Here is a 12280-nt window from a genome sequence, read left to right as displayed (position 1 = left end):
TTTGTAAAATCTGTATGACCCCCTCTGAGAAGTTGGTCTACAATATACGCCTATTTAAATAATCCTCTATGAACATTCATGAATAAAATTTTATGAATTCATTTGTAAACTATATTGTTTTTAATTAGCACATGTTATTTTTATAATATTGGTCAACTTTATATTCATAATCATTTTTAGAATAATTTTTTTGTTGCTCTAAGAGTTCTTTTAACACTTTGCCTTCACATTTACCCCTTTTCCAGTGATCTTTCCACCTGACAGGATTTTTTGAATTTCTACTTTTTGGTTCAGGGCAACTGTACACAGTTTCTTGTTTTTGCTTCTTAAACCCATTTGTATGAATATTCCGACATATAAAACATTCAAAGGCAGGAACCACATCTTCTTGATTCCCTTCTAATCCATATTTTCCTCTTTTCAATAGATTTATCAATCGTTTATTGGTAATTTGGTGTCCAAAATTCAATTTTTCTTTATGATCCAAATAATTCAAATACAGATTATTATCTTGATTCACTTTAATTATATAACTTGCTAATGATTCAATACTTTCAAAATTACCAATGAGTATTGCAGATTTGTTATTTGGGAGCCAATCCTGCAAAACATAATTTAATTATTGTCAATAACAAATTTTTAAAGTCTTACCCCAACATTAGGAGCTCCAAGATAAATTGGAACGGAACCCACTATCAATGATCTCCATAATTTTTCAGTTATATAGTCATCACATCTTGCATTCTCAATGGCTATTGTGAACTTATAAGAAGCTGCCAACTGCATTATAAGATTGTGATATGGAAAGGAGTAAACATCACTTTCTTTAAGACTAAAAGAAACAAATTAAAAAATTTTAGGAAGAAAGGAGAAAATCTTTGTTATTTACCTGTCAGGCAGTTTTTTGTTATTCAAACAAACTCCATACGAATCTACTTTGATATACTTCATTAATTCAGCCACTATCATATCTCTTTCTATTGGAGTATTACAGTCTGATTGAATATACAAAACAGGTGCATGATTTTTTAACAAATTTTTCTTTTTTTCTATTGGTATATAATACTGTCGACCTTGAAAAGGACAATTAAGGGTAAATTAATTAACAAACTAATAAAAAATTACTTGTAAGAGATTCAATATCTCTTAAATACTGCAGTGGGACGGGAAAGTCACTGTGTTGGTCAAATGTGGATGTTATGTTAAATACTGATTGTCCATCTCTGTACAAAAATAATCCTAAATTTTTAGGCGACTCTTCATGAAAAATACTCCATGGTATATGTTTTAATCCTATGGGCAGATCAGTAGGATTAAATCTGCTACCATAAAATAAATAAGCCTACAAAATACTAATAGTTACTAACAGATATATATAACAATTTTGCTTACACTTAATCTTGAGTGATTTTTATAGACCCTATCACTTGTTAATAAACAGGAATAATTATCACACCTAATCACTCGCTCTACTTCTACAAATGGTGTCCACCATAACAAAATTGGAACACTTTTATACATAAGAATACCGTATATACTCTAAAATTAATGATAATAGGAAAAAATGTTTGTTAAACAATAATTCAACAGTTAAAAACCTTAATAATCAAAAATGTAGTTACTAAAGCCAGGAACAAACAAACTGTTTTATTTTTTAATCGAAATATGGAAGTATACATGGCTGTAGTTGTAAATTTAAAAAATCGATAAACACTACATTGGTTATTTAAAAATGTGTTGTAATTTATAAGGCACTTTTATTTTTATGTTAGATAAAATTAAACATAACATATTTGTAGGTTATCACAAACAGATGACTTACCTAACCTTACCATAACAATTCAAAACATTCATGACAGAACTGCTATTTTTCTGTCATCAAAGAAAAAAATTATGAAAAAATAGGGAAAAATATCCAAAATAAACCTTAACAAATTTTACTTTTGCTTATATCATTAATTAATGGTAAAATTATTTACTGGACAGTTATTTAATGATGAAAGTATAACTCAATTTTTTTATTAACAAAAGTTTTATTAGAAAATTATCAGTAATATAAAATTATAATACAAAGACCCACATATAAAACTTTATTATATTTCTGGATAGAAATAAGAAAGTTCAATAAACGGTTTTTATTAATAAAAAAAAAAAATTTCAATAACGGTTTACTACGAAGTACGCATGCGCACTGCGTAAAATCATCCTAGTATGTAGTATCTGTCTTTTCCGTGTCATCTTTAGCGGCAAGCGACAGGTATGTGTTCCATATTATTTGAAAATTTTAACTGAAGCCCGAAAGCGTTCCTTATTTTAATGTAGTTTTAATTATCAATCAAGTAGGTGATTGATATTTTGTTTTGTCAATTTTATTTACAAAGTACCNAATACTGTCGACCTTGAAAAGGACAATTAAGGGTAAATTAATTAACAAACTAATAAAAATTACTTGTAAGAGATTCAATATCTCTTAAATACTGCAGTGGGACGGGAAAGTCACTGTGTTGGTCAAATGTGGATGTTATGTTAAATACTGATTGTCCATCTCTGTACAAAAATAATCCTAAATTTTTAGGCGACTCTTCATGAAAAATACTCCATGGTATATGTTTTAATCCTATGGGCAGATCAGTAGGATTAAATCTGCTACCATAAAATAAATAAGCCTACAAAATACTAATAGTTACTAACAGATATATATAACAATTTTGCTTACACTTAATCTTGAGTGATTTTTATAGACCCTATCACTTGTTAATAAACAGGAATAATTATCACACCTAATCACTCGCTCTACTTCTACAAATGGTGTCCACCATAACAAAATTGGAACACTTTTATACATAAGAATACCGTATATACTCTAAAATTAATGATAATAGGAAAAAATGTTTGTTAAACAATAATTCAACAGTTAAAAACCTTAATAATCAAAAATGTAGTTACTAAAGCCAGGAACAAACAAACTGTTTTATTTTTTAATCGAAATATGGAAGTATACATGGCTGTAGTTGTAAATTTAAAAAATCGATAAACACTACATTGGTTATTTAAAAATGTGTTGTAATTTATAAGGCACTTTTATTTTTATGTTAGATAAAATTAAACATAACATATTTGTAGGTTATCACAAACAGATGACTTACCTAACCTTACCATAACAATTCAAAACATTCATGACAGAACTGCTATTTTTCTGTCATCAAAGAAAAAAATTATGAAAAAATAGGGAAAAATATCCAAAATAAACCTTAACAAATTTTACTTTTGCTTATATCATTAATTAATGGTAAAATTATTTACTGGACAGTTATTTAATGATGAAAGTATAACTCAATTTTTTTATTAACAAAAGTTTTATTAGAAAATTATCAGTAATATAAAATTATAATACAAAGACCCACATATAAAACTTTATTATATTTCTGGATAGAAATAAGAAAGTTCAATAAACGGTTTTTATTAATAAAAAAAAAAAATTTCAATAACGGTTTACTACGAAGTACGCATGCGCACTGCGTAAAATCATCCTAGTATGTAGTATCTGTCTTTTCCGTGTCATCTTTAGCGGCAAGCGACAGGTATGTGTTCCATATTATTTGAAAATTTTAACTGAAGCCCGAAAGCGTTCCTTATTTTAATGTAGTTTTAATTATCAATCAAGTAGGTGATTGATATTTTGTTTTGTCAATTTTATTTACAAAGTACCGTAACATTTCCACACTTTTTGTCAACTTCAATTTCTTTGTTAACAAATAGCACGTGTGAATGGCGCAGCTATTTTGACGAAATTTAAAATTCTCTCTAGTAATAACCGCATCGATTTATAAGAAACTGATTCTAAACGTTAAGTATTTTGTGATTTCGTTTATTTTCTACAGAAATGGCTGAAATACCAGATCAAGCCGGCGATTGTCCTGACGACTTAGAAAACGTTGGCGAAGAAGAGATTGACAACGACATTGAAAAAAAAGCTGCCGAAGTAGCTAGAAATTTCGTTGCAGCTTTAACACACCAACAACGTGATCCTGCTGAAATCATAGCTGCATTACCACCTGAATGCAGAAAGCGAGTGAAAGCCCTTAAAAAACTTCAAGTGGAAGAATTAAATTTAGAGGCTAAATTTTATGAAGAAGTTCATGCGTTAGAAGTAAAATACAGCCGTTTGTATAGTCCCCTCCATGAAAAACGGTTTTCAATAATTTCTGGTGCTTATGAGCCTACAGAAGAAGAGTGTCAATGGGCTTCCGCTGATGAAGAAGACTTAGCTAATGAACTGAATCAGAAAGCCAAAGTTGGCAATGAAGGAGATAAAAAAGAAGAACAGAAAGGTGAGCCTGTGAAAGGCATACCTGATTTTTGGCTAACAATTTTCAAAAACGTTAGTTTGCTTTATGAGATGGTTCAAGAACATGATGAACCAATCTTGAAACATCTGTTAGATATTAAACTGAAATTTAAAGATAATCCTATGGTAAGTTATTCTTCTATTTAATATGTACTTACTTGTTAGCTTAATGTTATTCAAAAAATATATAACTAAATTGATGTCAATTTTGCATGGCCTGAAGCCGAGTTAATAAAGGAATTAATCTATCAAAGAGAAGAATAAAAAAATATAATAAAGGTTGTAAGTTCATAAAATAAGTAATTTATTTAATTTTCTTTTTTATTTAATGTTTATGCTTGCATTTGTTTTGAGCATAGAAAACTTGCTTATTTTAATTTATTACAAAAGTAAAAGAGGTACAATAATTTCAAGAGTTAACTCATTGCTACAATTTATATAACACTGAAGTAGGTAATATAATTTTAAAATAAAATTAATTGAATTGAATGTTATATTAATTGAAGAATAATTAGTATTGAAAATCACTCATGGGAATTACTTTTGATATTACAAAAACTGTTTTATAATCTCTTTAACGGGGAGATTCGATTTACTGATGCATTGGAGATTACAATTTTAAAAGCGATTTTTATTATTTTATGTAATAACTTATTGTAAGTTATTATTATTATCATTAAGTTATGTTAAGTATTATGTTTTTGGTTTTATTGTAATGTTTATTTTGCATGTAGGGCTTTATTCTTGAATTCTACTTTGAGCCAAATGAATACTTTACAAACAAGGTGCTAACTAAAGAATATGATATGAAATGCGTTCCTGAAGATGATGACCCGTTCAGTTTCGAAGGCCCCGAAATATTCCGATGCCGTGGCTGCACCATCAATTGGAATAAAGGCAAAAATGTCACGCTGAAAACAATAAAGAAAAAACAAAGGCACAAGAGTAGGGATCTAGTTCGTACAGTTACAAAAACTGTACAAAATGATTCTTTCTTCAATTTCTTTTCTCCACCAGTCAGTAAGTAGCTTTTAATTAATCTTTTTTACCTCTTTAGGAACTATAAGATAATTAAATGGTTTTTGTTAACACTTCATTGATAAAAATTCATACTTTATTAAGACATAGTAGATCTTATAACAATATTAGCATAAAAAGCAGTTTCTGTCAGAAATACTACACCTCAGAGAACAATTTTTTGTTATTTAAACCTTTTAGTCCCATTGATGTAGAAATTTGACCTATTCATCCAAGAAATGTAATGTTCTTATTTTAAGTCCCAGATGATGTGAATGAAGCTAATATGGATGAAGAAATTCGCAACATTCTTACATCTGATTTTGAAATTGGTCATTACATTCGTGAGCGCATCATTCCACGTGCCGCCCTTTATTTTACTGGCGATGCAACTGAAGATGATGATTTTGAAGAGGAAGAAGCAGATGAAGATGACGAAGAAGAAGAAGAAGAAACTGACTCAGACGGGCAACCCGAACTGTCTTTTGGGAGTATAAAGAAAGAAGATTCATAAAATCAAAAAATATTAATGAGAAAAAAAATGCAAGCTTGGGAATAACGGCAACTTTTAAATGTTTATTTTGTCTCTAACTTATTTATTGTCAGTTTTATGTATTAAATTTGTACTATCTCCCAACCTTTGTTTCATTGGTTTGTTTGCTTTCTTTTATTTTACTTTAACTTTTAGTCTTATATAATTGCTTGATTGTTCCACAAAATTGAAAGTATTTATTTGAATTGTATTTGTGATCTTTATTTTTGATACAAAAATTGCTTAAATAGAAATTTTTACTGATACTCTGCATTTGTAATATGTTCCCTTAATAAATTGAACTCGAATTATTATTAAATTTAGTATAAGTTTCTTCATTGTTTTATTTTCAACTAGAAATAGGACATATTTAATATATACTTCTAATTACATGTACTAATTAATTAACACATTTGCCGGCAGGTGAGTTAAGGTGATCGGGAAGACTATGCAATTCTACCTGTAAGTTGAATAAAACGTTTCCATTAGAAAATTGTTAATAGATAGTACTTATTTTACTGTTGTTGCTACCTTTGTTGATTTGAGGGCTACACCTTCTGGTAAATTCCTTTGGATATATTCTAATAATGTATCTGCAGTTGATCCAGTCAATTGTTTGAATTGTACAAACCTAAAGTATGTTCTGAATTCATATTGCACCCTATGTTTTTTATAAATATGAACTGACTTGAGTAATGTCAATCTATCATGTAATGGTTTGAATTGAGCCCATCTACAATTAATGATGTAATAATTTATTTTAGAATACGTTATTGAAGCACTAATTACGTTTTTGATTTGACACCCAAGTGATTGCCGGCTGTACTAACAAACTGGCAAAAACTCTTAAGTACAGCAGGATCATTGCCTTTAATTTCTAATTCTAATATTTTATAAAGTTTATCCGGCTCATTATTTTGTATTTCTTCTAGAGGCTGGTTAACTTTTGTTTCTATATCTATAGCTGTGGATGAAAATCGAGGTAATATCGCTTGAGGTTTCAATAATCGACTGAAGATGAGTGAAGTTAGTGAATTCTAAAACATTCGTTTGAGTATATGCTTCAATAAGTTTCACATTATTTTATACCATGGTTGGAATACTAAACGCTGTATATTTATTATTATATTTTTAATAAATTAAGATAAATCATATTTATATCTTATAACCTCCATAGACAAATAACCTCAAAACATCATATTATTTGCAGTATTCAATAATGTGATTCAATTACAAAGTTCATAGTTTATTTATTTTGGGTTATTTACTTTATTGTTATTAATATGTTGTAATCTTACGTAATTACATTAATTCTAAAACCAATTAATGTTTATATTCTTCTCGAATCACTTCAAACTTTGTGATTTAATTAGAATTAGTGTAAGTGAATGCACCTTTAATATTTCAACCTAAAATAATAATAATAACACTAAATTTTAGGAAATCATAGTATTGGCGCGAAAAGACCCTGTCAAGCTTATGTTCTCCTGATACGAAATTTCAGATTTTCGAAGTCCGGCTCTTTAAAAATTAATATGTCTGTCGCCTTCACCATTTTTAATATGTTTTTAACGCATCCTTTGCTACAGTAATCACAATGATTGACGTATTTAACATTTTTTAATGCGTTGTTTCCATTATACTTAATCTTTAATACTCATTATTTNTACAATTTTAAAAGCGATTTTTATTATTTTATGTAATAACTTATTGTAAGTTATTATTATTATCATTAAGTTATGTTAAGTATTATGTTTTTGGTTTTATTGTAATGTTTATTTTGCATGTAGGGCTTTATTCTTGAATTCTACTTTGAGCCAAATGAATACTTTACAAACAAGGTGCTAACTAAAGAATATGATATGAAATGCGTTCCTGAAGATGATGACCCGTTCAGTTTCGAAGGCCCCGAAATATTCCGATGCCGTGGCTGCACCATCAATTGGAATAAAGGCAAAAATGTCACGCTGAAAACAATAAAGAAAAAACAAAGGCACAAGAGTAGGGATCTAGTTCGTACAGTTACAAAAACTGTACAAAATGATTCTTTCTTCAATTTCTTTTCTCCACCAGTCAGTAAGTAGCTTTTAATTAATCTTTTTTACCTCTTTAGGAACTATAAGATAATTAAATGGTTTTTGTTAACACTTCATTGATAAAAATTCATACTTTATTAAGACATAGTAGATCTTATAACAATATTAGCATAAAAAGCAGTTTCTGTCAGAAATACTACACCTCAGAGAACAATTTTTTGTTATTTAAACCTTTTAGTCCCATTGATGTAGAAATTTGACCTATTCATCCAAGAAATGTAATGTTCTTATTTTAAGTCCCAGATGATGTGAATGAAGCTAATATGGATGAAGAAATTCGCAACATTCTTACATCTGATTTTGAAATTGGTCATTACATTCGTGAGCGCATCATTCCACGTGCCGCCCTTTATTTTACTGGCGATGCAACTGAAGATGATGATTTTGAAGAGGAAGAAGCAGATGAAGATGACGAAGAAGAAGAAGAAGAAACTGACTCAGACGGGCAACCCGAACTGTCTTTTGGGAGTATAAAGAAAGAAGATTCATAAAATCAAAAAATATTAATGAGAAAAAAAATGCAAGCTTGGGAATAACGGCAACTTTTAAATGTTTATTTTGTCTCTAACTTATTTATTGTCAGTTTTATGTATTAAATTTGTACTATCTCCCAACCTTTGTTTCATTGGTTTGTTTGCTTTCTTTTATTTTACTTTAACTTTTAGTCTTATATAATTGCTTGATTGTTCCACAAAATTGAAAGTATTTATTTGAATTGTATTTGTGATCTTTATTTTTGATACAAAAATTGCTTAAATAGAAATTTTTACTGATACTCTGCATTTGTAATATGTTCCCTTAATAAATTGAACTCGAATTATTATTAAATTTAGTATAAGTTTCTTCATTGTTTTATTTTCAACTAGAAATAGGACATATTTAATATATACTTCTAATTACATGTACTAATTAATTAACACATTTGCCGGCAGGTGAGTTAAGGTGATCGGGAAGACTATGCAATTCTACCTGTAAGTTGAATAAAACGTTTCCATTAGAAAATTGTTAATAGATAGTACTTATTTTACTGTTGTTGCTACCTTTGTTGATTTGAGGGCTACACCTTCTGGTAAATTCCTTTGGATATATTCTAATAATGTATCTGCAGTTGATCCAGTCAATTGTTTGAATTGTACAAACCTAAAGTATGTTCTGAATTCATATTGCACCCTATGTTTTTTATAAATATGAACTGACTTGAGTAATGTCAATCTATCATGTAATGGTTTGAATTGAGCCCATCTACAATTAATGATGTAATAATTTATTTTAGAATACGTTATTGAAGCACTAATTACGTTTTTGATTTGACACCCAAGTGATTGCCGGCTGTACTAACAAACTGGCAAAAACTCTTAAGTACAGCAGGATCATTGCCTTTAATTTCTAATTCTAATATTTTATAAAGTTTATCCGGCTCATTATTTTGTATTTCTTCTAGAGGCTGGTTAACTTTTGTTTCTATATCTATAGCTGTGGATGAAAATCGAGGTAATATCGCTTGAGGTTTCAATANTTATATTTTTAATAAATTAAGATAAATCATATTTATATCTTATAACCTCCATAGACAAATAACCTCAAAACATCATATTATTTGCAGTATTCAATAATGTGATTCAATTACAAAGTTCATAGTTTATTTATTTTGGGTTATTTACTTTATTGTTATTAATATGTTGTAATCTTACGTAATTACATTAATTCTAAAACCAATTAATGTTTATATTCTTCTCGAATCACTTCAAACTTTGTGATTTAATTAGAATTAGTGTAAGTGAATGCACCTTTAATATTTCAACCTAAAATAATAATAATAACACTAAATTTTAGGAAATCATAGTATTGGCGCGAAAAGACCCTGTCAAGCTTATGTTCTCCTGATACGAAATTTCAGATTTTCGAAGTCCGGCTCTTTAAAAATTAATATGTCTGTCGCCTTCACCATTTTTAATATGTTTTTAACGCATCCTTTGCTACAGTAATCACAATGATTGACGTATTTAACATTTTTTAATGCGTTGTTTCCATTATACTTAATCTTTAATACTCATTATTTATTTATATCTTTAATTTAAAAATGATAAATACTAATTTGTATTAATATTTATGGCACTTAAGTTTTCTTTACCATGGAACTAAGATAAGTTAAAATGTTAATAAAAGATAAAAGCTGTAATAAGATAAATGAAAAATTGTTTAAGATTAAGGAGAATTTGTTTACTGCTTGTGTTGTACATCGTTTTTTTGGGATTTACAAAACTGTAATTGTTAATAAACAAAAATTTATTGTTCATTCACTTAATAAATTATAGTCTGATGGTCTACATTTTCATTATAATTATAATGATGAATTTGTAACAGTATTAATTCCTAAAATAACAATAAATAAAAAGGCAACAAATAGCAAATCTGTTTAAAAAAATTATTGCTAATCTTGTTAATCCTGGTAGTAATCAATTGCGTATAATATATTGATCTTTGCAAATTATCGTTTATATTTTTTTTATGAAAACCAAAATTTTAATACTGGATGAAACGTAAACAGAGGTTCATTTTGAACAATTATGAATAAAAAATATTGCTTGTGATAAAAAGATAATAAACAAAAAATAAAGTGACGTCAATAGCCTAGTGATTTTTGGTTTGAAATGTTTCGCGGGATAAATTGCTGAAGCTAGCATATGACAGCTGCTGTATTTTTAAAGTACCCACACGAATGTTATTAATAATTGTGCTCCTAGGTTTGTTAAACAAAAATAAACGCATGAAAGAATGAGCTATATTTCTATTTGGTGGACAGTTTCGCTTTTGGTATTAATATCTGTAATTGAAAAGACACATTTGACAACTCACGATAACAGTCATGGTAAGTTGTAAGTTTGATAATAGTACCTGTAAATATAATCTAAAATCCTGTTTGTTCAGCTAATTTCTTTACAAAAATGCCGATTTTTGATATTCTCTTTATTTTATTATTTATTTCAGGGTTTGTGTCTACTTCTAGAGAAAGTTACTTTATTGATGATTTATCCAATATTCATCAGGTAAGACATGAAATAATATGTGTGATATTCCTAGATTTTAATTCTTTTCTTTTAGGATATTTCGCCAGAATTTCGGTAAGTTTGTTGTATAGTTTATTTATGGTTTGTTTTTAAAAATTTCTTACAGAAGTTCCGTAATAAGTGACATGAAAAAGTATGTAAAATTTGAGCCAGAATATTTAGATTTTAAGCAAAGGTATGTCCATTGAGAATATTTATTTTCATTGTTGCTCAAGTTTACAGTTTTAGGGCTCTAGGTGTACCTCATTTAGAAAAGGTGTTGTTATTTAACATTCATAGTAATAAAAGTATTGATATGACTTCTATATCAGGTAGTACAGTCCATTTTCACAGTTCTTTCTTTGAAGATAAGGTAAGAAACGACATTTATTTTATGAAATTTTACCAAAATGTGCCTTTAGCAAATTCCACCTCTTGGAAATACTTCGTTTAATGTTGTATTCTTGGGACGAGAGGAGGGTATTGTGGAAAGTAATTTGTTTATCCATACAACAGAAGGACATTTTAAGTATCAAGTAAGAACATTTCCATTTGGAATAGGTATATATATATATTTCTATCAGAAGATAATAACATATTATTTTTTAGGTAAAAGGATCAAGTGTTTCTAGTCCATACAGACTGCGCCCAATAACAAACGTAAAATTGCCATTAAATGCTACATTTTCTCCTATGATCTACATGTTTAATCCACACTTGGAATCCATTCAAGTATTATTTGTTCGTAATGATAAAATATTTATTATTTCGTATATAAATTTTTAGGTAATAGAAATATACAGTAGTGGGGGCGATTTTCACTTGGAATTACCAAGTGGTGAATTGGAAGGCCCCAAAGATATGTGGGAAATACCACCCCTTCAAAGAAAAGCTATTATTCGGGTCCGATTCTTTGCTAAAACTGAACGAAATCATACAGCTTATGTTCGGTAAGAATTGTTAATATAAATTGAATTAACATTATTAAGTAACTAAATAACACAGTAAATTTTGCATTTTTCTCCAATTTTTATAGTAGGTACTTTTTTTAATAAGATTAATTCAATAGTTTACATTTAAAACTTTAATAAAAATAAATTTAAAAATATTTTTTTATAAACAAATACAACTTCTGGTATAATCTTCTGGGGATAAATCAGTTCCAATTGTAGTAACTTGTAGGAGAAAGTATGAGATTTAGATTAAAAAGCAGTTTTCCCATATTTACGTTTTCCTTCCA

The 12280-nt window shown here is 28.4% G+C and overlaps 6 protein-coding genes across 9 annotated transcripts; 3 read left to right on the top strand and 3 right to left on the bottom strand.

Moving 5' to 3' along the window:
* Positions 1-97: 97 nt before the first annotated feature.
* Positions 98-3140, bottom strand: LOC112905099 (alpha-(1,3)-fucosyltransferase 10-like). 2 transcript variants are annotated; one of them, XM_025976815.1, is made up of 6 exons: positions 2923-3140; positions 2717-2863; positions 2450-2666; positions 890-1073; positions 652-832; positions 98-601 (listed from the first exon to the last, which is right to left on the bottom strand). In XM_025976815.1, exons 1-6 carry the CDS (start codon positions 3001-3003, stop codon positions 125-127), a joined length of 1287 nt encoding a protein of 428 aa, XP_025832600.1. In that variant the 5' UTR covers positions 3004-3140; the 3' UTR covers positions 98-124. The 2 variants fall into 2 exon arrangements, with proteins under 2 accessions (XP_025832600.1, XP_025832599.1); XM_025976814.1 differs by lacking the exons at positions 2450-2666; positions 2717-2863; positions 2923-3140 and adding exons at positions 1126-1342; positions 1393-1539; positions 1599-1816.
* Positions 2239-6002, top strand: LOC108742369 (nucleosome assembly protein 1-like 1-A). 3 transcript variants are annotated; one of them, XM_025976816.1, is made up of 4 exons: positions 2239-2257; positions 3882-4474; positions 5083-5368; positions 5626-6002. In XM_025976816.1, exons 2-4 carry the CDS (start codon positions 3884-3886, stop codon positions 5877-5879), a joined length of 1131 nt encoding a protein of 376 aa, XP_025832601.1. In that variant the 5' UTR covers positions 2239-2257; positions 3882-3883; the 3' UTR covers positions 5880-6002. The 3 variants fall into 3 exon arrangements, with proteins under 3 accessions (XP_025832601.1, XP_018333059.1, XP_018333060.1); XM_018477557.2 differs by lacking the exon at positions 2239-2257 and adding an exon at positions 3476-3581; XM_018477558.2 differs by lacking the exon at positions 2239-2257 and having other exon boundaries at positions 3704-4474.
* A 221-nt stretch (positions 6003-6223) lies between these two features.
* LOC108742370 (28S ribosomal protein S10, mitochondrial) lies at positions 6224-7093 on the bottom strand. The gene is made up of 4 exons (XM_018477559.1): positions 6987-7093; positions 6687-6934; positions 6429-6630; positions 6224-6357 (listed from the first exon to the last, which is right to left on the bottom strand). The coding sequence occupies exons 1-4, from the start codon at positions 6987-6989 to the stop codon at positions 6298-6300; spliced, it is 513 nt and encodes a 170-aa protein (XP_018333061.1). The 5' UTR covers positions 6990-7093; the 3' UTR covers positions 6224-6297.
* A 564-nt stretch (positions 7094-7657) lies between these two features.
* LOC112903943 (nucleosome assembly protein 1-like 1) lies at positions 7658-8607 on the top strand. Its single transcript, XM_025976817.1, has 2 exons — positions 7658-7973; positions 8231-8607. Exons 1-2 carry the CDS (start codon positions 7760-7762, stop codon positions 8482-8484), a joined length of 468 nt encoding a protein of 155 aa, XP_025832602.1. The 5' UTR covers positions 7658-7759; the 3' UTR covers positions 8485-8607.
* Positions 8608-8828: 221 nt separating this feature from the next.
* Positions 8829-9503, bottom strand: LOC112905103 (28S ribosomal protein S10, mitochondrial-like; the record flags this gene model as incomplete). The annotated part of the gene is made up of 3 exons (XM_025976823.1): positions 8829-8962; positions 9034-9235; positions 9292-9503. Coding segments are annotated over 3 exons (474 nt in total), but the record flags the coding sequence as incomplete, so codon positions are not given.
* Positions 9504-10603: 1100 nt separating this feature from the next.
* LOC112905101 (transmembrane protein 131-like) lies at positions 10604-12023 on the top strand. Its single transcript, XM_025976818.1, has 8 exons — positions 10604-10862; positions 10982-11040; positions 11096-11115; positions 11168-11236; positions 11290-11413; positions 11463-11576; positions 11650-11772; positions 11827-12023. The coding sequence occupies exons 1-8, from the start codon at positions 10769-10771 to the stop codon at positions 11992-11994; spliced, it is 771 nt and encodes a 256-aa protein (XP_025832603.1). The 5' UTR covers positions 10604-10768; the 3' UTR covers positions 11995-12023.
* Positions 12024-12280: the final 257 nt, after the last annotated feature.

The sequence above is a fragment of the Agrilus planipennis genome, unplaced genomic scaffold (genome assembly GCF_000699045.2).
Source record: "Agrilus planipennis isolate EAB-ADULT unplaced genomic scaffold, Apla_2.0 scaffold318, whole genome shotgun sequence".
NCBI lineage: Eukaryota > Metazoa > Arthropoda > Insecta > Coleoptera > Buprestidae > Agrilus > Agrilus planipennis.
The sequence above is the reverse complement of the archived record's forward strand: the minus strand, read 5'-3'. Positions and strand labels throughout refer to the sequence as shown.